General features: G+C 43.6%; 1 protein-coding gene across 2 annotated transcripts in view; it reads right to left on the bottom strand.

Moving 5' to 3' along the window:
- Positions 1-25,028, bottom strand: part of NOL4L (nucleolar protein 4 like) — a 97,661-nt gene that overhangs the window by 45,186 nt on the left and 27,447 nt on the right. For both annotated transcript variants that reach the window (XM_044985277.1, XM_044985278.1), the window contains one exon: positions 17,470-17,579. In XM_044985277.1, coding sequence (XP_044841212.1) covers positions 17,470-17,579 — 110 coding nt within the window. The remainder of the gene's footprint in view (positions 1-17,469; positions 17,580-25,028) is intronic.

Below are 25,028 nucleotides of genomic sequence, written 5' to 3'. Positions count from 1 at the left end.
TGGGTACAAGAAGCCACCCCTGCAGAAACCCTGGGGCTCCCCACTGGGGTTCTCTTGCCTGGAACAGCCTGTAGCATCGCAGCTTTAGCAAAAGATCTTCCCAAAAGGAGCTGTGTTGCGCTTTTTGTCTGTAAAGCACCTAGCACACTTGGGGGTGTATATATGCATATTAAATAATACACTGACTACATCTTTCATAGCTTCCCAGGGCAAAGTTCCACAAGAGCTATCAGGGCCGCCCTCAAATGAAGGTACAAACCTCAGTCCGTGCCCTTACCCAGCAGCTTCATTTAATAGATGTGTTTGTTGATTAATGTAGGTCCTGCATCTAGTGACTAGTGCAAAAGACTGAGAGCTAGGAGGATCTTGATTCTCATCCCAGAGCAGTCACTGACTCACTGAGCAATCTTGTGCAAGTCACTTGATGTCCTTGTGCCTCTGGCTAAGTAGGCTAAATAATAAGATGGACCTCACTGCATTAGATTCTATATCACTACTGAACCCTCCTAGAGAATTAGCTTTAAAAAATGCAAACCTTTTATGAATGAAGCCAGTAAGGAAAAGGGGGTGAGAGTGTCATTGGTAAGCATGTTGCTGAGAGACAGCCATAGTCAAAGACTATTAGCATTATAATCTATTTTTACATCATCCTTGTAGCTGAACGTCTATGGCATTTCATAGCTTAGGGAAGTCAGGAAATAGAAGATCCGTGAAACTTTCTGGTGTGCTGTGGGTTGCATCACATGCTTTAGCTTGTTCACCCTTAGTTATAATTCCATCTTTCTTTAAAAATAAGAGTTATTAATAAATAATCATAAAATCATCACTTCTAGGAGCTAAAATAAAGAGATACAAAGGAAATGCAGCTTCATCCTCCAGGGTGCAAATTGATCACCATCGTCTGAAAGAGGAGGGAAAGGATTGTTTTGGGGGTGAGGCTGCCTTCTCTGGAAATATCAGGTATTGGGCACTCCCAAAGTCTCAGCGCTATACTATAAGAACCAAGGGTCTGAGCAAATATGGAAATTCCACGTTCTTCTGTCTCCTATCAATTTCACTTTGAGTATTCATGCACACCACCTGGTGGTATGTTTACATTGTGATAGGAACTGACAAGGATAGAAGGACTCTTAAATGGGGCCGCATATTTCTTGGCCACAGAAAACAGAATAAAGTAATTTCAACACAGTAGCTATTAGAAGGTACGGAACTGAATCATTTAAGGCCAACATTTTAGCCAGTCCCAAGCCACATTCTGGTTTTGAACATTCCCATTTGTAAGCACAGCTTATTACACAAAAGTGGCTGCACAGTCATTTTATACATGTATATGAGATCATTTGGTGCTTAAATTTCATGGTGTGTGCAACCAAAGCTGGTGCAAGCCTACTTTAGTGGGTTTAATAGATGCACATGCAAAAGTGAGTGTGGAAATTCAAAGATCAGGGTTAAAAAGCAGAACCTTAGAGTCTCCTATTCTTTAATACTTTGCACTTTTAAACAACTTCCATGCACGGCCCTCAAAGAGCTTTACAAACATTAGTGAATTTGGCTTCACAATCCCTCTCTGAGGTTTTGTTATCTGCATTTTAGAGATGGGGAAACTGAAATATACAGAATTTATGTGACTTTACCAAGATCACATAGCAAGTCTATGGCTGAGCTGGATACAGAGCCTACATAGATTTATTGGCTATGAAGCATTTTGCATGTATTGGACACACTGCATTAGATACATTAAGGCCATTGTATGGAAAACATACCATGTAATAAAAAATAAGCTGTGTTATAATTTTGCAGCACCACATCTTTACAGATTTGTTGATCCTTGTGGAAGGTTTTTTTACAGACTCACTAAACAGGTTGAGATCTGGGCTTGTTTAGGATTTCATTGGGGGAAGAAGTTACATGCTGCTTGTCATTCTACTGGGAAGAGTCCCTATCCTGACAATAGCAGACTGAACACATCCAGTCCTTTGATTCACACGTGGTTCACAATGGTCAGGAAGAAACGTAACTTAATAAAGGCAGAAGTATATGAATGTTGGAGGAATACTGACCCCACTTATTCAGTATGCTCAGTTCCAGGCTAAAGCAAGTGGGCCATATTAGCGGTGTGCCAGTGGTTAATATGCACCAGAGACTAGGAGTGTGTTCACTAGCATTGATAATACGTTGCACTTCTGAATATCTCCAAGCACTTTAATAAAAACAATTAAGCAAGCTGCACAACATTACAGTGAAGAAGGGTACCAGATAGCTAGGGATCGGCCTCTCTTGGCACCACAGCGACCTCTCAGGGAACACAGAGCTGTTTACCAGCACACTGCAACACAACACGACAGTTTGGGACAGGAAATAAAGAATATTATGTTCAACTAAAAACACAGGAGGAATTTAGGGAGGTAGACTATAATTTGCCCAAGGCACCAGGGTTAATACCATTAGTCTTACATAAAGTTCTGTGTGATCGTCAATAACACCAAAGGGTTTGGGCCTCATTTCACATCTCCTTTGCAGCATGGTTTGTCTCACCCAGCCCAAGTTTTGGCATCAAATTGTTTTGTTTGTACTTGGACAGTGCACGGAGCACACAGTGCTATCTTACAAAGCCTGGGAAATCTACTCTGGGAAAAATGTTTGTAATGACCTACCCAATCTAAAAGCTTTTAAGATTCATTCCAGTTTTTACTAGCCTCAGTGTTACGGTTAATTATAATAATAAAAAAAAATACATTCATTCAAAGCAAGCCATTCATACAGTTATCATCCATCTGACTTCTGATATATCACAGGCCATTAAATTTCACCGTTACCCCTGCACTGAGCCCAATAACTTGTGTTTGCATAAAGCATCTGCCAGAAAGGCATCTATTCTTGATTTCAAGACATCAAGAGATGGGGAATCCACCACTTCCCTTGGTATTTTGTTCTAATGAACAATCTCCTTCACTGTTAAAAAAGGTGCCTGGTTTCTAATTTGAATTTGTCTGGCTTCATCTTCCAGCCATCGGTTCTTGTTATAGTCTCTGCTAAATTAAGGAGCTCTTTAATCCCTGGTATTTCTCTCCCCAAAGGTACTTATACCCTGTAATCATGTCACCTCTCAGGGCATGTCTATGTGACAGACACCACAGCTGCAGCGCTGCAGTTACAGCACTCTAGTGCTGCAGTGTAGACCTCTCAACATCCATCTAGCAGTGTCTACACTGGGTTTAGGCCAGCTTAACTACATCTCTCAAGGGTCTGCATTCTTTACATCTCTGTGGGACATATTTAAATGTAGCTCAGGCCTGAATTGTCTTTATGATAAACTAAACAGATTGAGCTCTTTAAATCAGATTGAACTCTGTAAGGCATTTTTTCTAGCTCTCGAATAATTTTTGTGGCTCTTTTCTGCACCCTCTCCAGTTTCTCAACAGCTGTTTTAGAATGTGGACTCTAGAACTGGATGCAGTATTCCAGTATCTATCTCACCAGTGCCATTTACAGAGGTAAACTCATCTCCTTACGCCTACTCCCCTGTTTATATATCTAGGGATCACATTTGCCTTTTTGTCATAGCATCACACTGGGAGGTCATGTTGACTTCCTTGTCCACTCCAACCCCTAAACCTTTTTCAGAGTCTCTGTTTTCCTGGATACAGTATCTCATTCTGTAGGTATGACCTGCATTCCTTGTTCCTTGATGCATAACTTTACTTTGGCTGTTAAAACATAATTTGTTTGAATGGGCCCAACTTACCAAGGGACCCAGATTGTTCTGCCTGCCTTGTCTTCATGATTATTTACTACTCCACCAATCTTTGTCATCCGCAAATTTTATCAACAGTGATTCTATATTTCCATATAATTTGATGAAAATGTTGAATAGCATCAGGCCTAGTACTGATCCCTGCAGAACTCCAGTAGATACACCCCCATTTGACGAACAATGATGAATTAAAGGATAGGAATACAATTAATGCCAGTCAACATAATTTTAATGGAAAATAGGGCTTGTCAAACAAACCTGATTTCATTCTTTAAGGAGATCTGTCAGTTTGCCAATTCTTAATCCATTTTAGGTGTGCTTTATTGATACTGAATAGTGCTAATTTTTAGCCGAACCCACTTACAAAACTCTATTACACTCATGCAGCTACCTTTATACACTACACCTGTAATCTTCTTAAAGAATGAAATCAGGTTTGTTTGACAAGATCTATTTTCCATAAAAATTATGTTGACTGGCATTAATTATATTCCTATCCTTTAATTCTTTATCAACTGAATCCCATATCAACTTTTCCTTTATTTTGTCCAGGACTGGCCTATAGTTTCCTGGATCATCTTACTTGCCCTTTTTGAATATTGGCACAACATTAGAACTCTTCTAGTCTTTTAGAATTTCCCCAGCATTCTAAGATTTGTTAAAAATTAACATCAGAGGGCCAGATATCTCCTCCACCAATTCTTTTAGGACTCTTGGATTCAAGTTATTTGGACCTGATGATTTAATTTTTTTATCCCTAGTAAAAGTTGTTTAACAACCGCATTAGTTACTAATGGACTGGAAAGTACTTCATTATCTTCATGTGATATAAGTACATCAACCTGCTTCATTCCAAATACAGAACAGAAATTCTTACTGAACACTTCTGCCTTTTCTGAATCACTATTAACAATTTTACCATCTCCACTGAATAATAAGCCTATACCATTGTTAGGATTTATTTTGTTCCTAATATACTTTAAAAAAAATCCTTATTGTCCTTAGCCCTGCCAGCCATGGATTTTTCCCTTTGGTTTCCTTATCATTTTCTACACTTCACATCTTCTAAATTATATCAATTGTTAGTTATTTCCCCCTTTTTCCATTAGTTATGTGTGGCTTTTTTATTTTTAATTGCTGCCTTCACTTTGCCACTTAACGTGGATGGTCTGTTAACCAAAGTTGTCCTCTTTGTTGATGGTGGAATCATGGCTTTTTGGCCATCTAATAAGCTCTTCTGAAAGAACTCCCAGTTTTCATTCACATTTTCCTGTATAAATTTTTCCTCCCAACCAAATTTGCTCATAATTTTCTTCAGATTTGGGAAATTAGCCTATTTGAGGTACCAAATCTATCTATTGTTGGTTGGGATTGTCTGCTGTTTGCCCATGTTGAACGTAATCAGGTTAGATCACCGGTCCTAAGCAACAACCAACTTCCAATTCAGTGATTAATTTATCTTTATCCATCGTAATGAGATCCAAAACAGTTACCTCATGTTGGGTGCAATACCTTTTGTGTTAGAAAATTTATCATCTGTAATTTTTAGAAACTCTAATGATGATTAACTACTGGCCGCATGAGACTTCCAGCATATGTCTCCCAACTTGAAGTCCCTCATAAAATGCCAGGAAGGTTACAGATGACAGGATGGGTATATAAACTAGTATGAGAGTACAGATTGAATGCAGAATACAGATATGGCTGTAAATTTCAAAGGGCAATATAATTTAAACCACACAAATACAATCCTGAATACTGCTCTAATACAGCTTTCACCAAAACACCAAGGCAATAGAGATTGTGACAATGAACTTATCTTGAGTGCTTCATACAAAATAATTCACAAGTGGGGAGTGGGGGGTGGGGAGGAATAATACATGAAAGGAGTGAAATTCTTAAATTTAGAACCATTTTGTCCCCAAATATTAATCACTGGATAATTTTTACCATCGTTAAGAGTTTCAAGCCAATATTCAGAGTTGAATCAAAAGGCTGATATACATACCAACTTGCACCAATGTAATGTAATTCATTTCCTAAAACCAATTTAGTTATTTCACTGAAAGTCTATGTGTCAATAATTACTGACTTTAGCTAAACTGACTTCAGCCTTATTCTGAAATAAGCGTGTCAGCACAGAGAATTACACTGAAATAACTAAATTGGTTTTAATTCACGGCTATTATTATTTCAGTGTAAGTCTGTGTGCAGCCCAGTCTTATGTGAGGCTAGAGAGGAGCTAAGTTGTGGAATTTTCTGATTCCCTTGCTACTTGTACCAGCTACTTAAGACTCCTTTGGCTCCCTTTGACTTACACCCATTTGCCAATACATAATTTGTACTTGTCTCTCAGTGCAACCTCTGTTTTTTTTCTTGGCATAGTATTTAACAGCATTTAATGTAGGAACCGAAGGAGGTTCTTTTCCAGGGCAGAAGAGGGCAACAAATATCTCTGCAAAATAACATTTTATTTTCAAGTGACTGAGCAAATCCAGTGCTCATGAGAGGAAGGGATAAAAGTCCTGGCTACAGCCAGGCAGCACGTGATATGTTTCCCTGTGCAGTTTTGCCAAATACAACTTCCTCCAGTACTGAAACACTCTCTGTTGTCCCAGCTCTGGGTCCCCGCAGATAGCTCAATCCAGGCACCTTAATCCTGACTTGCGACACCTTAGCCTGGAGCAGCAGCTGCCAATGATGGCAAATTTGATGTTGGTTTTGTGAGTTGCACCAAGAGATGAGACTACGAAACTCTCTCTCACGTGACACAAGCCAGTTTTGAACTAAAGATCTCAAAGAGGAAAACCTTGTGTGCTATGTAGAGCCAGACCTACTAGCAGTACCAATATTGCCAAGACTGCCCCAGAGTTTAGAAACTCTGTCCCAAGAATGTGCATTGCTGATAAAAGACCCTAGGCTACGCCTTTCTCCTGCTACCTGGGGCTGCTCTGAACAGTGGGGCAGGCAAACGGAGAGGTTAGCAGCTGACAAACTTCTTTCCCAGCCAACCCAACTTAACTCTCTCTGTGCATCCGCCTTCCCCCAGCTCCAGCTCTGCTTGTCTCAGTGCAAGCCCAGAGTTAAGAATGGGGGTGCATCTCAAGCAGGCTGGCTGGGGAGGGGGCTCGGCTGGCTTGATAGAAACTCTCCTAGGATGTCTGAGCGGAGCGAACTTGATTAATGGGTATAGCATGGAGAAGGCAGAGGAGAGGGAGTGAGGAGGACTCAATATTGCATACAAACTACTCTGGACAGAAGGATCCTTTCATCCCTTAGTCCCCCAGCTGGGGCTTGATCCTGAAGGGTGTTTAGCAACCTCAACTCCCCTTGACTTGAGTTGGACTGGAAGGTGCTCACTACCTTTCATGATTATGCCTCTGATATGGAGAAAATGTTTCCTGAAAACCTGTTCCGATGTCAGCAACTGCATACACCTTATCCTGCCCTCCTAGCACATCTCAAACTCCCACTGAAATGTGTAAGGAATGCAGGTCTGGGCCGGGCCCGTCCATTCCTCCCCATCTCTTAATATAGCACAAGTTAGTGTGCCAAAGCCCCAGCCCCAATAGAAAGCTTATGCTAATTCAGCTCCAACAGCAGCTCCTGACATTCGCTCATTATATAACCTCCGGCCCATTTCTGTATCATTTATACCTGGTTACCAAACCCCAGATTGGACTGTACTGAATCTGCCAAAACAGCAGCATGTCCAGATCAGAGGGAGTCAGTTTGGCATTTCAATTTAAAGATTTGTTCCTTTTAAAGTCTTTAGAGTCTGCCAGCCACTGTGTAAGATAGGAGGCCTTAATGGAAGTCATGCTGAATGGCCTAGTATGAACCCTGAAAAAATAAATTCAGGACTGAGTTGGAATTAAACCAGACGGAATAGCTTGCCCAGAGAACAACTGCCTTAAACTTGGACTACCCTAGCATTTAAAAAATGATAGTATTCATCATTTAAAAATTAGGTGGTAGGAGCATTAGGGCTAAACAGCAAACATTATCTTTTTGTTCTTTTTAATTACTAGTTTGTAACAGTCAGGAGTTCAGAAGATAGTTTAGTGCACCAGCAGTCATCCTACAGTGAGTTACTTCTGCATAGTGTGGAAAGTGTAAAGGGCCTGATTCTCCTCTCACACCTGTGCGAATTTGTTTAAAACCAGTGTGAGAGGAGCGGCAGGCCACAGGAGACTCTGCACGTTCTTGTGACCTCAAACTAAATTCTGCTCTCAGTTATGCCAGAGTAAATCTATTGACTCCAATGGAGGTATTCCAGATTTTCTTAGGAGTGAGAACAGAATTTGGTCTGAGGTTTTCAGAGTAACCTCATTACTCATGGGGAGTTATTTTGGAATGTTGCTTTCCAAGGTCTGTACTCTCTGCAGGGAGCCCCTTCCTTGTCATTTATGAAGGCTCAAGTAGAAGTTCCTGATTCTACTTTCTTCTTTGTTCCTCAGCACAGATAAAACATTCTAACACTCTTCCAGTCTGTGCTTCCTTTTGGACATACTGCTGTTTTAATATTGGTGTGTCTAGCAGCACCAGTAAATCATAGACACGGCACACAATTTTTCCTGGATAATGAAGTTAAAAGGCCATCTTGACATCCATTCATTTAATGGTTTCTGTAGATCAGTTACCCCAAGAAAAGTGAGTTCCCCATGGTGCTGCTGGGCACAATTAATCATTTATGGCAGAAGCCAAGAGGAACACAAGTCAGTTATTTAATTTATTTCTATTAGTGCCACCAAATGCTAGTTAATTGCATGGCAATAAGGTGACATTGCTTTAAAGATGAACTAGAAAGCAATAAATAATTATTTAAAATGGTGTTTGGGATGTACAAAAAGAACCTCAAAATGTTTGCTTCCACTTCTTCTTAGAAACAAGTCCTGATTCTTGGAGGACTTTTGCTGTCCTTGGGGCACCTCGAACATCACAGATGGAGACCAAAACCAGAGCTACAGCTTTCTAATCCTAAAACTCCACATCCTTGCTGCCTCAATTGGGGATTGGGAGAGCAGCAACCTCCAGCTGTGTTTCACATTCCATGTCTTCCAAAGACTGCCCAAGTCCTCCAGAAAAAAGAGCGAGATCATTACCTGATGTTTCTAATATAGAATACAAACAGGGAAAAAATGAGGGGGGAGAGCAGGGGGACTGAGGCCTTTTTTATTATTATTCGTCACACACAGCAAGATCACCTTTACAGTTATTTTCTACACAGCTCTAGGGATAGTGGGGAAGAGAAAACATGGGTTTCTTGAGCTCTAGCTGGCAAGCCAGGCACCTGACATTGGTGGAAATTGTAAAGATTTGCCCATCAGCTCTCCTGTCCTTCAGTCCCCAGTCTCTCCAAGCTAAAGTTGCCATGAGACTGCTTCCTTGAGGAGATCGCCCACCCATCTGTATTCTGCATTCAATGTTCCAGGATGCAAATCAGCCTCTTTTTCCTTAGTCTTTGGATTCTCCTGTAAATATCAACTCAAGTAGAAATTCCAGTTGAAAACTTTCAACTGGTTCCAGTTGGCCAACTAGGTTTTGGAACAAAGCAATGGCTCTGCTGGTTGTGGGGGCCACTGATCCTTGAAAAACCAGTACAAAGCAACAGAATCCAAAGAAAAACATTAGAAATTAACAGAGACCAGCCGAAGGACTCTAATGAAGATGACCTGAATGTCAGCTAGAGAGGGCTTCAACATGATTCAATAACATGGTCCAGGCACCTCCATCCAGGCAATCCTGAGCACAGCACAGCTGAGAGACCGTTGCGCTGTAATATAGTTCCCCACACGGTCAGTCAGTCTCTATGGACAGGCCCTAAAGCTACCCTGGAGAATTTTACTTCAGGTAATATGTCCCTTTGCTCACAGACTTTCCTCAGAGACCTTTGGGCAGATTTTCAGAAGAGCTCAACTCCCATTTAGATGGCTAAAGAAACTGGCCAGATTTTCACAAGTGCCAAACAGCTCCCGCTCAGAACAATGGGAGCTGCTGTGTGCTGAGCACGTTTGGAAATCTGGTCCATTGTGAATTAACCCTCTTAGGCCACGTCTACACTAGAGAGCGTACATAGACGCAGCTGTACCGAGGCAGCTACGCAGTGGTACGATGGCTCGTAGCCGCTCTATGCCAATGGGAGAGAGCTCTCCCATCAGCATCATAAAACTACCTCCACGAGCGGCGGCAGCTCTGTCGGATGGAGATGCTCTCTCACCAACATAACACTGTCCACACCGGCACTTCTGTTGGGTAACTTATGTGGCTCAGGAATTGTTTTTTTCAAATCCCAGAGCAACGTAAGTTCTACCGTCAAAAGTGGTAGTGTAGACATGGCCTTAATTCTTACTCCTTTTGTAGCTGCTTCATAGATTATAATGCCAGAGACAATTCTGATCATTTTAGTCTCACCTCCAGTGTAACACAGGCGATAGGACCTTCCTGAATTAATTTCTACTTTAAACTAGAGCAGATCTTTTAGAAAAAACACTCAGTCTTGATTTAAAAATTTCCAGTGATGAAGAATCCACCACGATCCTTGGTAAATTGTTCCAATGGTTAATTACCCTCACCATTAAAATTATGCAGCTTCCTTCTAGTCTGAATTTGTCTAGCTTCAACTTCCAGCCATTGGATCTTGTTATCTTTTTGTGCTAAACTGTGGAGCCCTCTATGATCACATTTCTGTTCCTCATGTAGGTACTTACAGACTGTGCTCATCACTCCTTAACCTTCTCTTTGTTAAACTAAACAGAGTGAGCTCCCAGAGTCATTCACGATAGGGTATGTTTTTCAATTCTTTAAGTATTCTTGTGATTCTTCTCTAAACCCCCTCCAGTTCATCAGCATCCTTCTTGACTTGTATAAACTGGAGAGGGTTTGGAGAAGAGGCATAAGAATGATTAAAGGTTTGGAAAACATGCCTAGTACTGAAACACTCAAACAACCTTGAATTATCGTATGTGCAACTCCTGTGTCCACTTCACTTTTCCTTCACCAATACCGTAACCCTGTCAGGGTGCGACGCATTAGTGGCTGTTCTAGGTGCTTGGTCTCCCAGAAAAAGTCAGAAAATGTCCTCAAGACTCAAGGTTGAGGGCACCCAGGACACACTGGCTCTTTCCCAAATATCCCCTCAGGATTAGGTTACGCAGCTAACTCTGACGGAAAGTCCTTTTCCTGTGGAAATTTGAACAGCAGCACTCATCTCTGGCTGCTCTTCTGCTCCCAGAAATCTCACTGGAGCAGACTGAAGGGCAAACTATCAACATTGAATAATTTCTTCCCTCAATTGTTACATCTTGGAAAGGCTTAGGGAGCTGTGTACTCACCTAACCAGGAAACGCTGGTGACAAGAGGAAGAGTTCAGAGGATGATATTCCTGATAAACTGAGGGTGAGAAAATATAAGCATTGTGGAAAGCAGCTGTAACCAAGGCGGCATACACTGGTTGGTGAAGGTAGAGCTGATTATATGCAATTCAGAGTGGAAGCAGCTCAAGACAGTAGCCAATGTATCCGCTTTCTAATTCAATGGGCAGTTGGTGAAGCAAAAGGAAAAAGAAACAACAAACTGAAAATCCATGAAATTGCAGACCGAGGGACAAGAGTGTGACCAATTCAGATTTCTTCTTTCAAGATTAGAAGATCTAAGAGAGACCGGAGTGAACTAAGTAAACAATGTGATACTTTTCCTTGAGCCAAGAAATCATTTAGGGCCTGAATCCTGTAGTTCCAAGTTGGGCAAAACTCCTGTTGATATTAATGGGAGTTTTTTTCTGAATAAGTATTTGAGGATTAGACCCTTTAAAAATCCTAATCCTCGGGCCACATAGGTTGGTCTTCTTCAAGGATTCTGGGATCTTCATATTTTGCAGAAAGCATGTTTTTTCATGTTGCAGAGTTGCCACTGGAGGTGGAAGATTACAGTCAAATCCCTGGTGCAGGGTAACATTTGCCGACCTATTGTGGCTAACTGAAGGCTTAGCCCTGCAGAACTTACTCATGCTAACCTCCTATTGAAGAAGTCAGTGAGGGTGGTGGTACAGGGCTCATACTTATGAGTTTTTGTCATGTGATGTGGGGCCATTTCTGGGAACAGTAACTCCAAGTAGACCTAGAAATGCCCACTGTTAAAAGAAATGTTAAATATGGAAGAATTAATAGCATTACAGCATCCAAGGGTCAGTTTGGCAAATACGGTTTCCTCCCTTTATAAATATTTTGTATTGACTTTCACGTAGTTACATAATTTATCTAAAGAGGGAAACACTTCATAGCATAGTCATAGGGCTCAAATCCCATGGAATACATGACACTCCTAGGCCTTATAAAGAACAAAATGGTCTGATATGGCACCCTCAACATCACTGCGAGCTTTGTCACTGACTTCAGTGGAAACAGGTCAAAGCCTTAGACTGCAGGCTCTTTGGGGCAGGGAACAGGCTTTATTTATACAGAGCCCAAACTTGCAAGGCCCTGAATAACCTTCAATTCCCACTAAATGTGGTGGGTGTTGAGGACACCCAGCACCCACCTAGGGCTGCCAACTCTCTATGCGCACAAAACCGAACACCCTTGCTCTCCTCCTGCCCCCCCCTCCTGAGGCCCTGCCCCCTGCTCACTCCAGACCCTCTCCTTCTGTCGCTCACTCTCCCCACCCTCATTCACTCACTCATTTTCACTGGGCTGGGGCAGAGGCTTGGGGTGCGGGAGGAGGTGCAGCCTCCGGGGTGGGACCAGAAATGAGGGGTTCAGGGTGCAGGAGGAGGCTCTGGGCTGAGGCAGTGGGTTGGGATGTGGAAGTGGGTGAGTGCTCTGGCTGGGGGTGCAGACTCTGAGGTGGGGCTGGGGCTGAGGGGTTCAGAGTGTGGGAGGGGGCTCTGGGCTGGTGCAAGGGGTTTGGGTACGGGGGGGTGAGGGCTCCAGCTGGGGGTGCAGGCTCTGGGGTGGGGATGAGGGGCTTGGGGTGCAGGAGGGGACTCTGGGCTTGGTGGGTGGAGGGTGGAAGGGGGATCAGGGCTGGGTTAGGGGTTCAGGCTCCGGGTGGCACTTATCTCAAGCAGCTCCCGAAAGCAGCAACATGTCCCCCTTCCAGCTCCTATGCAGAGGCGCAGTCAGGTGGCTCTGCGCACTGCCTCATCTGCAGGCGCCGCCCTCACAGCTCCCACTGGCCATGGTTCCAAGCCAATGGGAGCTCTGGAGCTGGTGCTTGGGACAGAGGCAGCGAGTGGAGCCCCCTGGCTGCCCCTGTGCCTAGGAGCAGGAGTGGGGGACATGCTGCTGCTTCCAGGAGCCGCGGGGAGCCACAGCAGGCAAGAAGCCTGCCATATCCCCGCTGCGCCACCGACCGGACTTTTAATGGCTCGGTCAGCAGTGCTGACTGGAGCTACCAGGGTCCCTTTTTGACCGGGCGTTCCGACTGAAAACCGGACACCTGGCAACCCTACACCCAGCAGGATCGAGCCCATGAGTTTGCAAAGTGTTGTGTAAATAGACAGAACTACAGAAAAGCTTTATACAAAGAAGCTTAACATGAAGCAGAGCCTCAGAATAACTATGTGCTCTATGAAACTTTATTTGCATACATTTAAAAAACAAAAGCCACAAAAGGAGTTGCAGTTGCTCAGCATTGCTCAGAATTTAGCCCTGAGGCTGTATAGCCTGATCAGAATCTCCAAGTAATTTAAATAAATGCCTTTAGCACCAGTGAAGTAAAGAGCATTCATTGAAGGGCTGAGCCAGCTAAGTGGATGTCAAACATTAGGATTTCCTTTGAACATTAAGCATGAAGATTTAAGTCACAGCAGCTTCTCAAATTAGCCACCACATCCTTGGGAAGAAATTGGTAGTCGCAGGACCCACTACCTTCACACAGCAGAAATGGCATGGATAAGTTACAAGTGTAAGATCAGAATGGATAATACCCAAACATTTGGTTCAGCCCCAGGCAGGAGGGATCCAGGGAGATTAGTCCATTTTAACAGATTGCCCCTCTGTCACTTTTTCCACTCTTTCAATCCTGAGCAAAATGATCCTCTTTAACCTTTGGCTGGCTGATTCCATATCCGGGAAAGATGAAAGTTCTATTATAAACAATATGACGCTTTCTGGGAAACTGAGGTGTAGCATCAGTTCCATAAGGTCTAACCTAATACTGGTTAACACCTTTCTCCTGCTCTGAACCACTGGGATAAGGTCAGGCAGAGAAGAACATTAGATTGGGACCTGATTTCATGTTTGTTTCCTTTAATATGTGCTCTTGATCCATCATGTCCAGATGCATCACAGCTAAAGTAGAGTAACATTCATGTCTTCTTCCCACTGGGACACACTCCCTCCCGCTCCATCTTCCCTACCCCCCCCAGTGCACTCCTCCCTACCACCCAACCTCCCTGCACCCCAGCCCTGACACACTACCCTCCACCCCATACCTCCTCTACTCCCAGCCCCAGGTACAGCAGGCTCCCCTCTGCCCCAGCCTGCCACCACAGCTATGGCCACAATCTCCTCAAGCTTTCAGAAGTGTAGGTTATAGTTCCAAATATTGTAGGTCCTATTTACATTGGGCCCTGCCTGGCCTGACTTCAGGAGGATTGCATGAGTGCAAGTGAGGGCAGGATTTGGCTAGTGTGTCCTGCTTTAAAAAGAACCTAGTACATTAACCATGACTGGAAATGGGCTTGAGGACTCTTTACTGACAGATATTCAGTATAATCCTTTGGACGTATCTTTCTACTAACAAAGGAATTTTTTGAAGTGGTTTTAACTATGATGTATGACCTTGGGAAAATCATTTAAGGTAATTCTCAGAGGTGCTGAGTACCTCCAGCTTCCATTGACATCAACTATCTATCTGTTTGTCTTACAAGTTCATTGGGCTGCCCATCAAACTACTATTGGAGTGTCTTCCGCAGAAGATTAAATTGGCAATAGCGAAGTCCCTTGTGAACTTCAACTGGAGATGCAGGTGCTCAGTAATTCTGAAATTCAGACCCTTAACCTCTCTATACATCATTTCACCCATCTGTAAAATAGAGATAATAATGCTTACCTATGTTACAGTGGTGTTGTAAGGATTAATTAATGTAATCTTGGTATAGCACTGTAAGATCCTCAGATAACAATTGCTTCCGAAGTGCACAGCATACATTACAATGGTCTTCTTGTTATGCCTGTGTTGCTGTTCCCTGTTTCCTGGGCCGTGCTGAGAAAATCTTGCATCTTTTCTCTCATGAACTAGTAACTTATTAGGCTCCTCTCCACCTGCCTGTGTCCTCATGGTGATAACTCCTAATCTCCCCTCCAGTGAAGTCTCTGATGTATTTGCTTTGTATGTCTATGAACATAAATATTCTAATAGTTTCCTTATGGTGTAGTGGTTTCAAGGTACCTCTGTTTGCAAGTCCGAGCTCAGGACCAGGGCAATGGAATATGGCATCTGAGAACCTTCTGCTGTTTTCAGCTAATTAGGTTTTTTTTTTTTGTTCTTTGGCATTTATCTCCCATCACCTTCTACTCCTGAGCTGGCGAGTCAGGGAGAGGGTTATTTTCAGAAAGGGAAATAAATTCAGTTAGTAAAATCAAATAGCTCAGTGTGTTGGTCTGCCCAGCAACAGCCATCTTGTTTGCAGCTTTCTACTCCCCACACTGGACTGTTTTCGAGGCTCAGTTAGCTAGATGCAAAAGCATTTCTTGGTAGCAGTACATTTCCTATACATCTTTTTAGTGACAGGTCCAAGAACAGAACTGAGGACACACACTTGCTATTGCTGTAATTTATTGAGAAAAAATTCCAGACACAAACATTCCTGAATTCCAGAGTTCAAAACTCAGGTCCTACATCAAATTCTACTGATTTCCAAGGTATTTGGGTTTGGCTCATTGTAGAGGTAAATTCAATATGGAAATTCAGATCCATATTTATGGCTTGGATCTGGTATTTTGGTTAAGATTCATCACATATTTTTAGTTAATTGAGTTTTAGAGACCAGGAGAATGAAGTCATCTCTTTCATAGAACAGGTAAAGCACAAGCAGTGATTAGGCAAACCTCCCACACAACCCTGCTAATATGCCTCACCCCTGACGTGAAAGGACCTCTTCCTGCGTTGAGATAAGAGTTCAGTCTCCATGACCCATATGGTCCATAGCCTTGCAATAAAAAACATCAACTATGGTGGGAGTTTTTCTGGATTGAGACCCACCAACTCATTTCACATAAGCCACTGAACAGTCAGCAAGTGTTAACAATTTTTGGTCACCTCATCCAAGGATGGATATAGAACCAGTGATCAGATTCTTTGTTTTGCTACTGATCCCCTGAGCCATCCAAGCCCCTTGAACTGATCCAATTTAGAATCCAATTTTCTCATGATGTTCAGAGCCAGTTTCTGAGGAAAGAGATTCTAGGTTGGTGAAGATGTAGAACTGTCCATAATTCTACAGCATCAGACTCCACAACTGATTGCAAAATCATTAGATCCCCAGCTTTTCACAGTTCTAAACTCTAATATTACCCACTGGACAGAGACTGTTAAACTCGGGCGTCCAGCATATGCAAGTAAAAAGCTATGCTGAAGTGCACTCTCCAACATGTAATTTAGCCCCACGGTAAGGTGTTTTTTCCACTGACCCAATGAAAAGATTCAACATCTATTTCCTCAGTCCCTGCAAATAACGGCGATCTGGCACTTTACACCCCTGCACTGAGTTCTCTCTTTAGGCTGCCATCAGATAACAACCATCCATGTACTTCAACTTTACCATTCAGGTTAACACTTGACCAGTGCCTCCTGCTTGCTACAACACACACACACACACACAACTCCTCAGCTCCTGGTGGCAATGGGAAGCTAAGGAGAAAAGCATAAGGGGATCAATCTCCAACCTATATTTGGTGGGAAGAAAATCTGACACTTGGTTTCTGAAGTGCCAGCAATGCAACTTTGTGGGGAGTCAGGAAAGTGTATTCTTTTTATAGTCTGTTTCCATGGTGCATTGAAGATTCCCTGGCAAATTCTGCAGCTGCAGAACATTGGAAAATTCCATGGCCTGGGTATAATCATGTGGCAGTCTACCCACTCCATTCCCAAATCAAAATCCAGAGGCATAATATTGTCACCAAACAGCTGAGCCTCTTCCCAGATGGAGACAAGAAGGAAGTGACTGGAGCTGATTCTCCAGGAAGACGCCGAACAACTCAAGAAAAGAGAACACCTGAGCAACAGAAGCAAAACCTAGGGATCAGTCCCGATTTGCTAAAGCCCTTAAGCAGTTTGGAAGGTGGCAGAGAAATACATTCCTCTTTGTCATGGATATTTTTATATTAATTTCACTTAAAACCACCATATGTCTAAAGAACATGCAGATAGTAATGAACAATAACTGCACTGAATACATTTCTGTTCCTCTCCTCCGTTCCCTTTTGGCAAAAACCATGCATGGATTTTTAGAGACAGACTTTCAAAAAGAAAATGTTGCGTGCACGCAACCTACACACAGCAACACTCTCTGCAATTGTGCAATTCCCAACCTGCACGTGCACAGAAGCTAGACAAAACTGTTCCTGTGAAAATCTGGCCATCACTACTTTGAGATGCCAAGCATCAGCCATTCACTCTACTCTTTCAGTCTGGACAGAAATCTGCTCTGGTGCCGCTCAGCACCTCTTGGAATAAGACAGACTCTGTTAGTCAGGAAGAGAGCAACTCACCTGCTCCTGTGAATTCATGACCCGCAGCTTCATTTGCTTCAGATAGGTGGAGGTGAGAGGCATGTTGTAGTCAATGATTCCAGAGACCAAAGAGGAGGGTGGCTCATTTTCTGAAGTAAAAAACAAAAGGAAAGCTCCTTTTAGACGTGAGATCCTGGCAGAACAGACCTGACGCTGTACCACCATCAGCATTATTTAATATCTGAATTGCAGTTACCCTCCAAAGCTCCCATTCAGTATTTGGGCCCACTGTGCTTCATGCTGCATAAAGGCCCCACCCTGCCGGGAATTCCCTTTCATTGCAAAGGAACCATCCTATGTGGAAACGGTTACACATAATGTAACATTTTTAGTTTGGGTGACTAAACATTAAACGCAGAATGAAACATCTAACCCTGCCAGAAGGCTCAAAACCACCTCTGACCAAAAGGAACACAGAGAGAGTTTCACAAAGAACCAGATTTTTCCAGCCAGTTGTAGTGCTGCGAAGTTGCACACATTGTGATGGGGACTCTTTCATTTTGGGGTGAATGTTAAGACAGTTTTGGAAGTACCTCCCTCTTGTGATGGAGATTGTGTTTCAGGGAGATAATTAAAATAACCTTTTTATTTATTTATTTTCTTAACCTGTCCCTATTGACAGCTTTCTATACATCCACATGAAGACTCAGTGATCATCAGGAAGACAGATTCAGACTAGTCAACCAAACAGTATTTCCAGCCAGAGTCCACTGTAAAGCAAACTCTTCATTATTTTCTAGACCTTATGTCATCTCTCCCTTGTCTGCTAGGCCATTGGCACCGACTTCCTGAGTTCCCAGGGGTGCTTGACCCCCCTGCTCAGTCCCAGGTCCTGCCCCCGCTCCTCCTCCTCTAGGGAACTAGCCCCAAATGTGAGAAATCGACAAAACTTCAAGAATGCAGCAGCCACCTGATCCGAGAGCAGCCAGTGGGCCATAGTGGAGCAGCCATTGTCCCAAAGTCCATTTTTTATAAAATACTGTATCTTCATTTTCTTTCTTTTGTATGGCTGGATGTTGCCCTTCTCTTTCCCTGGCTTTGGCCAATAGATTAATTAACACTTCCTTGCCTGCATGTCACAAGCACACAAAATAACCCACTATCCTACATGGGATAATGTTAACTAGTGAAACAAAAACTGCTAAGAACCCTGTGCAGAAGGGCTCCTACAAACTGGTCACAGGAAAGGGGAGAAAGCTCCCAGGGACACATATCATGTCTTTGCCAAATGGAACTAAAACCGATTCAGAGCATCATAAGGTTCAAATAAATAAATCAGCGGCATAAAAGCTGTGCTCAGCTCAGGTAGTCTCAAGCAGCATTAATGAAACAGTGAAAACTATGACCACAGTGGGGTCTATGTGGTAATATGATCAGGCACCTGACTGGAGTTCCTGCAAAATACTGTCTCCTAGCACTTGGTGAGCGAACTTAGAAGCTGTCACTTGCTCCAGAGCATCAGCTGGACCTGGCAAAAGACATTTAGAATGAGCACCCAGCAAGGCTGAGCTTGTAGCCTCTCAATGTCATGGCAAGACCTGATTGTAGAAGAAAAGACAGAATCTCAGAGGATGGGTGGAAAAGAGCAGTGACTTCTTCAGGGAAGAAGGAAACACTGCACTTGTATCTGTGTGTGTGGCAATAGAATCTTGGTGGACCCTATGGCTAGTGGCTTTTGTCTTCCCACGAGCAGTCCCGTGTTGTAAATCCAGTTTTAAGAACAGAAGACTCGTGCAGAGAGTGAGTGAAGCATGCACTATGGGTTTGCAGCAGCTATGGAGCTGGTGTGATGGGGTACAGTCCCCAGGCCGTTGAATGAGGCCAGGTAGGCCCAATCAGCCAATTAAGGCCACTAATTAGAAGGATGCTCACCTGTGATGGAACAGGGGGGTGTCTATAAAGCCATGAGGCTGGAAACAGTGTGAGGCAGCAGTGAGGAAGCCTGCAGTCTCTCTCCCTGAGGCAGGGGAGCTAGGAAGGGTTTACTTAGTAGGCCTAAGGGAGCGGGGTCTGACTAGGAAGGCTGATGAAAAAGAAGCTTCAAGGAGCATGGTAGGAAGTCATTCAGGGGCAAGAGCAGTAAGGTTGGTGAAGTCCCTGACCAACTGCTTGCTATAGGGCCCTGGACTGGAACCCAGAGCAGAGGGTGGGCCTGGGTTCTCCTACCATCCACTGCAGAGTGCTATTGCTGGGGGGCAGTGAATAGGAAGACTGCTGGAGTCACTGTGGGCATGACACAGGGCAGTGAGAATGAGGACTGCCTCATGCTGCTGGTGGAGAAGGACTCTGAAAGACTCCCCAGGAATGGGAAATCATGGTGTGACTCAGACAGAGTATTGCAACTTTGTGAGCGAGAGGAGAGCTGCAAGGGTGGAAGACCAGGAAGGGGGCACTGAACCGGGTGGAGCCTAATCCCAGAACTGCCAGAAGGGGGTGCTACCCAACAGTGAGTAGAGCACCCTGTGACAAAAAGAGTGCTGTCATATTTGGGCCAGACCTCTTTTCCCACTGCCCCAGGCATGAGGGAGGGTAGGTCTGTGTGAGATGAAAAGAGAAAAATCTCTCGCTCTAGGATGCTTCATATCCACTGCTGAAACCCTCAGGCTGAAGTAGCCTTTGCTGCTCTTGCATTTCTGCTCTGCAGGGATCAATGGTTAGTGGATCTGAACATACCTGGGCTTGTCTTCCACCCCTGCTCATATCCCAGCCTACATGGTGATGCATAAGGAGCTGGGCTGTGTAGTGTCCAGAGGGTGGGGACTCCCTGTGCTTGGGAAGAATCCCACCTATGATGGTATGAGTAAGAGCAATGGGATGAAATTCTTACTAACAGAAAATGGAGGCTATCAGGAGGGGACAGAAAGGTCTATTAGTCCCCAGGAGATGTGGTGCAAGTTCCATCACCCTGGGACCTTGGAAACTAGTCTGGACAAAGCCTTCCTGCATTGTAAGGGGGAAAGACTAAGTGGCATTAAGGGTCTTTTCATCCTCTAGTGTCTCTGATTATACCATCCAGAGCACTACTACTATATGGTGGGGGCGGGGAGTGTCTGTATGTTGCTTTGCTTTGGTCTTCTATCATATCTCTATATGAAAACAAAAAATAGCTTCTAACTTTCTGTGAAAAGTCATCATACAAATATTGAGGTGTTTCTGTCATTATGACACTCTCTTTGCCTTGGTTTCACTGGAATCAAAACTAGCTGAACCTCAACTGTTGGGAATGGGCCACATCCACCCTGATTGAATTGGCCTCGTTAGCATTGTCTACACACACACACACACACACGTGTAAGGGAACTCCCATCTTTTCATGTGCTGTATATTTATACCTGCCTACTGTATGTTCCACTCCATGCATCCGATGAAGTGGGTTTTAGCCCACGAAAGCTTATACCCAAATAAATGTGTTAGTCTCTAAGGTGCCACAAGGACTCCTCCATTGTTTTTGCTGATACAGACTAACACTGGTACCACTCTGAAACTCAGTTACTTTAGAAATTCAGATAAATGAATATAGCCTATCATTAATAAGGAGTGAGCATAGTGTGCTTATAGCATGTCAGCAGCGGTCTAGGATTAATCTGCTCTTCGTTCTCAGAGGGCTGGTTTCTGGGGTTCCCCCAAGGACTGTACATGCAGTAGGTTTATTGGTATTCTAGGGATCTCTCTGCCCTAACTGTTCTGCTAATGTATACAGAGGAAGTGAGCTGCTAATGACAAACACTCTGCCCTCCAAAGATCTCTGCTGCTGGCAAGAGGAAGCAGCCTGAAAGCAGCTGGACCTTGAAGACCTCTTCTGTCTGACCGGGCGGGGTGGCAGTTTGAGGAACACAAAGTGATAGTCCCAGAATATCTCAGTAGTGTGAGTCGGGGAAGGAGGAGGGTGTGTCCGCAGTGGCTTTTATCCAAGAACCTATGCGATCTGAGTGGGAGAAGAGATTAACAGTAGCCTCTTTCCAAAGATTCTTGCTATTCAGGGTTTAAGGCGAGCAAATTGACATCAGCTGATCAGGATCCCTGCTTTGAGGGCCAGTAGTGGCTTCTCAGAAGCTCTCTGCCCCTGCACAGCCTGGTGGCAAACACTACTTCTCCTAGCTTGTTCCCTACTTCCCACCAGGCTTCCATCTTTCACATCACAATTGGGTGCTGAAGTAATTAATGCAGTTCCACAAATGGGGGATGATGTCATCAAATGGTGAATAAGCAGCAGGAGCCGATGAACTCTGGCAGTCAGATTCTGCCTTCAGTTACGCTGGTGTGAACCTGGAATCATCCCATTAACTTCAACACCTTTACTGTGCATTTACTTCACTGTGACTCAGATAAGAATCTGGCCCTATAAAAACAAAGATTTTTTCTCCCAAGCCAATGTATCTAGTAATAAAAGATAGGAAAACCTTATTTTAAAAAGCCCTGGGGGGGGACTCCACATTTTATAGTCCTGCATACTGAATCCTACCGGGGGGCTGCTGCACTGTTTTATGCCATTATTGTAAAATACTGTCAGTGTATTTTTCTCTTTATAAAAATATTACAACTCCCCCCATGCCTGGAAACTATATATAACACAGGCAGAATTGTTTAGACGAGAGCTAATTCCACATCTACATAGCTCTAGTGGAGTTACTTATTTAACCAGCATCACTGAGATTATGATGAGGCCCAGTGTTGTTCCAAGTTTCCTATAAGCAAGACCATTTGTTTTCATGCATCACATTGGTGCCCTGCAGAGTTCAGCACAAGACCCATTTACTTAGTCAGGGATTTTTCTGATCGGGAATGCAGTGAGGTGAGATTTGTTTGACAAATGATGGAGGTGAGAACTGGAAGGGAGGGTTCAGATTTTTTTCACCCTACTGTGAGTTACATTTTAGATGTGGGTGTGTAATCTTTCACCAAATGCCAATGTGATCTACTCCAGATAAAGTCCCACCTAAATAAATATCAGTGGAATTAGGCAATGTTCTTGATAAGAGTTAATCTAATCCATCTATCTTTCATAGGTTTCTAGGCAGGCTCTGTGCCCTGCACAAAATTAAAGCGGAGAAAAGCTCAGAACAGAAAGGCATTTGTCTCTTTCTGCGCCTCCTGGCTGAGGAGCAGTGTGAAAGATTCTTTTTTTTTTTTTTTTGGTCTGCTTGGTTTATTTTCGAAGAGCATTGATTTTGAGGGAAGGCTTTATTGAAAAGGTCTCTGTTACACTTTGATCAAGACAGTCAGGCTTTGGCTCAGCGTAGTCTCTTCTGACCACGAGTTCCATAGCCGGGGTTCAGTTACTGAGAATGTGTAGCACCCAGTGCTGTCTGGCCAGAATCAGCCTGTGCAGCTCCAGTGTCTCTGGGAAACACAGCTATTTCAGGAGATCCGGGACAATAAGGCAGTCTCTGAAATAGCCAAGTCCCATTCCATTAAGGGCCTGGAAGAACAGGGTCATGGCCTATCTCAGTGGTGGGACAGACAGCTCTGCTGGTGCTAGATGTTATTCAAGTACTGTGAATTGGGTCTAGGGAACCCCTTATCAGACTATCCTATAGCCCAGTGGTCAGAGCACTCTCCTGAGAGCTGGCAGATCCCTGTTCAAATCCCTACTCCCCTTGGGTGGAGAGGAAATTTGAACTGGGGGTCTTCTGCATCCTAGATGAATACCCTACCACTAGGTGAAAAGTGATGAGGGATCTCCTCCCTCCCCCCAAACCCTGACCTCTAGTAAAAGCACCTAACTCCAAAGTGGATTTCCAGTTGACAATTGCTAGCAGAGATAAGTGCCTCCCTGAAGTCAAGACTTAGGTGCCTATCTCTGACAGAGGGGTGGTGTTTACTGCACACCACTAGGTTGGCATCTCCCCTTGTCTAGCTTAGGCGGCTTCCTGACTAGAGTACTGGCTTTTGTGAATGACAGTCGAAAGCATCTCTCACCCCATTCATTGTACAGGGAGCCTAGGTGCCTAACTCAGGCTTTGTGAATCACAGTGTGTTCCTGTGATTTTTCTAGGCACCTAAGAACCTTTGTGCATCCAAGCCTGAGTCTTTAATCAGCAACATGGGAATATGCTGCAGTAATGAAGCATAGGCTAATAAATGTCACATGCTTATTTGGGACAATTTCTAAAAAATATACTCACTGCAATGCCTTTCAATAACTAGCAGTGAATAAATGGTGCACACAATCCATTTAACTGGAACCTCTAAGGCTGTCCTTAAGTCTGCTCACAGGAGTTAACTGGTGGGAGCTGGTATTTAATAGGAGAAATTTCCTGGTGCAGGGCACTTTTTTCATTTTATTTTGCTTCTCTGCTGAATGAGAGTTGCCAAATGCATCACATTTGCCTTAACATTTTAAAAATGTTTTAATTCTCTGTATTATGGGTTGTGTTTTTAATTATTTTTGTTCAAGAAAACCTCCCTGAGACAGTTTTATGTTTTGTACTTGGTAACACAAAATAAAAGTTTACAACTCACCATAACAAATATTATAAACACTGACTTCAGTGGCATTTTTCCCTTTTACATCAGCAGAGAATTTTGCCCAGTGTTATGCATTGCTTTTGTCTTTAAACTCCAAGAAGGCTGACAAAGGAAGGATAATGAAACTAAATACTGGAGTTGTGGTGATAATTTGTTGTATACATTGACATAGCATAATCTTGATTATCCAAACACTCTCTGTTATCCAAAATAGGGTCACAGCCTGCATGTCTATTAAGTACTGCAAATTACTTCATTATCAGAAACTTCAGTTATTCAAACTTTTCATTATCTTTCATTATGTAACTAATAGTTTAAAGGAGAAATCTAAGATCAAACTTGTTCAGAAATATAAGTTGTGAGGGGGGGAGGAGAAAGCCTTTGCAAAATCTAAAACCAACAGAAATATCTGCAGTGTTTCTGACCCAGACATTAGGGCATGGTGCTAGTGCAGGAGAATCAGAAAGTGAAACTGACCAGAAAAAAAAAATAAACTGATTAGTCTATTGTCCTTGTCCAATTTGAGAAAAGGCAAAAAACCAAACCGCATATAAAGTGAACAGTAAATTATTTTTGCACAATTCTTTCAGTTTTAATATATTAATGTATTAATAATATAGGTAATGAAATTCTTTTGGAAAAGAAATACCATTGCTAGCCACACAGCGTCCTGACTGCATTTCAATGTGAAATGCCTTGAGTAGCGGTTCTCAATCTGTGGGCCGGGATCCCAAAGTGGGTCGCAACCCCTTTTTAATACGGTTGTCAGGGCTGACGTTAGATTTGCTGGGGCCGGTGGTCAAAGCCTAAGCCCGAGCCCCGCCACCGGGGGCCAAAGCTGAAGCCTGAAGACTTTGGCTTTGCCCCCCACCGCGGGGCATCAGGGCTCTGGCTTCAGTCCCCCTTCCTGGAGTTGTGTAGTAATTTTTGTTGTCAGAAGGGGGTCACAGCATAGGCGCTGAATCCGTGAGTGCTCTGGGGCTGCAGCACCCGCGGGGAAAAAATTGGTGCTCTGCAGCTCGCCTCCGCCTCCTCCCCTGAGCATGCCGCATGCCTGCTTCCCCCCCCCC

Source organism: Mauremys mutica, chromosome 13 (assembly GCF_020497125.1).
Source record: "Mauremys mutica isolate MM-2020 ecotype Southern chromosome 13, ASM2049712v1, whole genome shotgun sequence".
Lineage (NCBI taxonomy): Eukaryota > Metazoa > Chordata > Testudines > Geoemydidae > Mauremys > Mauremys mutica.
Note: the sequence above shows the minus strand (reverse complement) of the source record. Positions and strands in the feature narration are given on the sequence as shown.